The sequence below is a fragment of the Nanorana parkeri genome, unplaced genomic scaffold (genome assembly GCF_000935625.1).
Source record: "Nanorana parkeri isolate BGI_ZX_2015 unplaced genomic scaffold, ASM93562v1 scaffold1627, whole genome shotgun sequence".
Classification (NCBI taxonomy): domain Eukaryota; kingdom Metazoa; phylum Chordata; class Amphibia; order Anura; family Dicroglossidae; genus Nanorana; species Nanorana parkeri.
In genome coordinates this window covers 39,224-41,306 of record NW_017307895.1, presented here as the reverse complement: position 1 = coordinate 41,306, position 2,083 = coordinate 39,224, and the positions used below count along the sequence as shown (strand labels likewise).

At 53.4% G+C, this 2,083-nt stretch overlaps 1 protein-coding gene across 1 annotated transcript in view; it reads left to right on the top strand.

Moving 5' to 3' along the window:
• The window catches only part of LOC108799086 (phosphatidylinositol 3,4,5-trisphosphate 5-phosphatase 2-like), an 8,363-nt gene that overhangs the window by 3,237 nt on the left and 3,043 nt on the right, over positions 1-2,083 (top strand). The window contains exons 5-6 of the mRNA XM_018570905.1: positions 434-521; positions 1,271-1,426. Of these exons, the coding sequence (XP_018426407.1) occupies positions 434-521; positions 1,271-1,426 (244 nt within the window). The remainder of the gene's footprint in view (positions 1-433; positions 522-1,270; positions 1,427-2,083) is intronic.

Genomic DNA, 2,083 nt, shown 5'->3' with positions numbered 1-2,083 from the left:
TAATACGTCACGCGGCCTCTACATATGAAAACAAGGGACACGCAATATATAACATTTTTGGGTTTAGGAAGATAAAATCCTTCCAGCTGAACCGACAAAAATGTGAAATAGAAAAAAGTGAAAGTTTGCAGTCTTCCTTTTTTGTTTTTTTGACACCGAATTGTCCTTCTAACAGCTGCAGCCTCCCGGCTAAGCTGTCACAGTGATGGGGTGTTCGGGAAATGTCTCAGTGCCTGTGATTGGCGCTGTCAGCTTCCCGGCGGGCTCGGCACGTGGAGCTGCGAACACGCCCGAGCCCATCACTAGTTCAGACTTGATCTGTGGGCACCGCATCGCCCCCTTGTGGGCAGACCAGTGCACAGCATTGTGTACAGTACTTTGTATCGCGCGGATTGCGATCCTTATACATTGCGCTCTTCTCTTCCCTCCGCAGCTGCGGCCGATCGTCTCTGAGATCGAATACCTGCAGGACCAGCACTTGCTGCTGACGGTCAAGTCGATGGACGGATACGAATCGTACGGTGAGTCTCGGTTCCTGTTTATGTTGGTTGGTTGGTTGTTGCTGACGCCATTTTGCTCATTCTATGTTATATAACCTCTCCTTCTGTATATGATAAAGTGTAGAGGAGTCCCTGAGATGGGCCTGAAGTGTCTGTAACCCCTGTGTGGGGTTTATCCCCCCATGTAGTCATGTGACTCCTCATATGACGTCGGCGAGTGGTGATTATATCCTGTGTGGGGTTTATCCCCCCATGTAGTCATGTGACTCCTCATATGACGTCGGCGGGTGGTGATTATATCCTGTGTGGGGTTTATCCCCCCTGTGTAGTCATGTGACTCCTCATATGACGTCGGCGGGTGGTGATTATATCCTGTGTGGGGTTTATCCCCCCCCGTGTAGTCATGTGACTCCTCATATGACGTCGGCGAGTGGTGATTATATCCTGTGTGGGGTTTATCCCCCCCGTGTAGTCATGTGACTCCTCATATGACGTCGGCGGGCGGTGATTATATCCTGTGTGGGGTTTATCCCCCCATGTAGTCATGTGACTCCTCATATGATGTCGGCGGGTGGTGATTATATCCTGTGTGGGGTTTATCCCCCCCGTGTAGTCATGTGACTCCTCATATGACGTCGGCGGGCGGTGATTATATCCTGTGTGGGGTTTATCCCCCCATGTAGTCATTATTTTGGTTGCGGGGTCTTCCCCCCCCCCCCCCCGTGTAGTCATGTGACTCCTCATATGACGTCTTTTCATTTCCTGTTCAGGCGAGTGCGTGATCGCCCTGAAGTCGATGATCGGCAGCACCACGCAGCAATTCCTGACCTACCTGTCTCATCGAGGGGAGGAGACCGGCAACATCCGCGGCTCGATGAGAGTGCGCGTGCCCGCGGAGCGCATGGGCACCAGAGAGCGGCTGTACGGTGAGATGAACGGACCTTTCCGTGTGGTGATTCCACATGTGACTGTATTCTATGGGAGTGGCGACGCTGGGACATGGGAAGCAGTGTATGGAGAGTGCGGCGGGCATGTCGGACATTCCCCCCGGTGACGCACAAGACGCCCAGATTCACGCAGGGCAGCCGAGGGCCCGGCGTATGAACGCAGACATAAAAGGAGGTGATAGGAGCGCAATTCATTATCAGGAAGGGAGGTGTATGGGGGAAGGGCAGTCCAATGCATGCCATGGACATACCATCTACGTCAGTGCCGGGTCCAGGTTCCTTCACACCCGAGACGCAAAGTCCAAAGTTCTCCTGCCTCCATCCCCCCCCACCAATGAGCTGGGAACCACTTCAGCAGCAAAGGGTGCAGGTCCGGCCCTCTCTGCACCCCCTCCCCCTTCCAAGGTGGTTCTACCCTTCAGTCCGGCCTTGTCACACATGCACCTTCCTTGCGCATTGTAAACTTGTGTTCTTATGCTGATGACAAGCATTGTGGCCCTTGTGGTGTGGGCCCTAAAGCTGCACACTGTATGGCATAGGAGACCCCGGAGCAGAGTGGACTGCAGTGATGCGTGCCCTGGTGCAAAACCCCAATAAGCTTCAGCTTCAGGCTCTTCATGTATTGTACTAAAATCA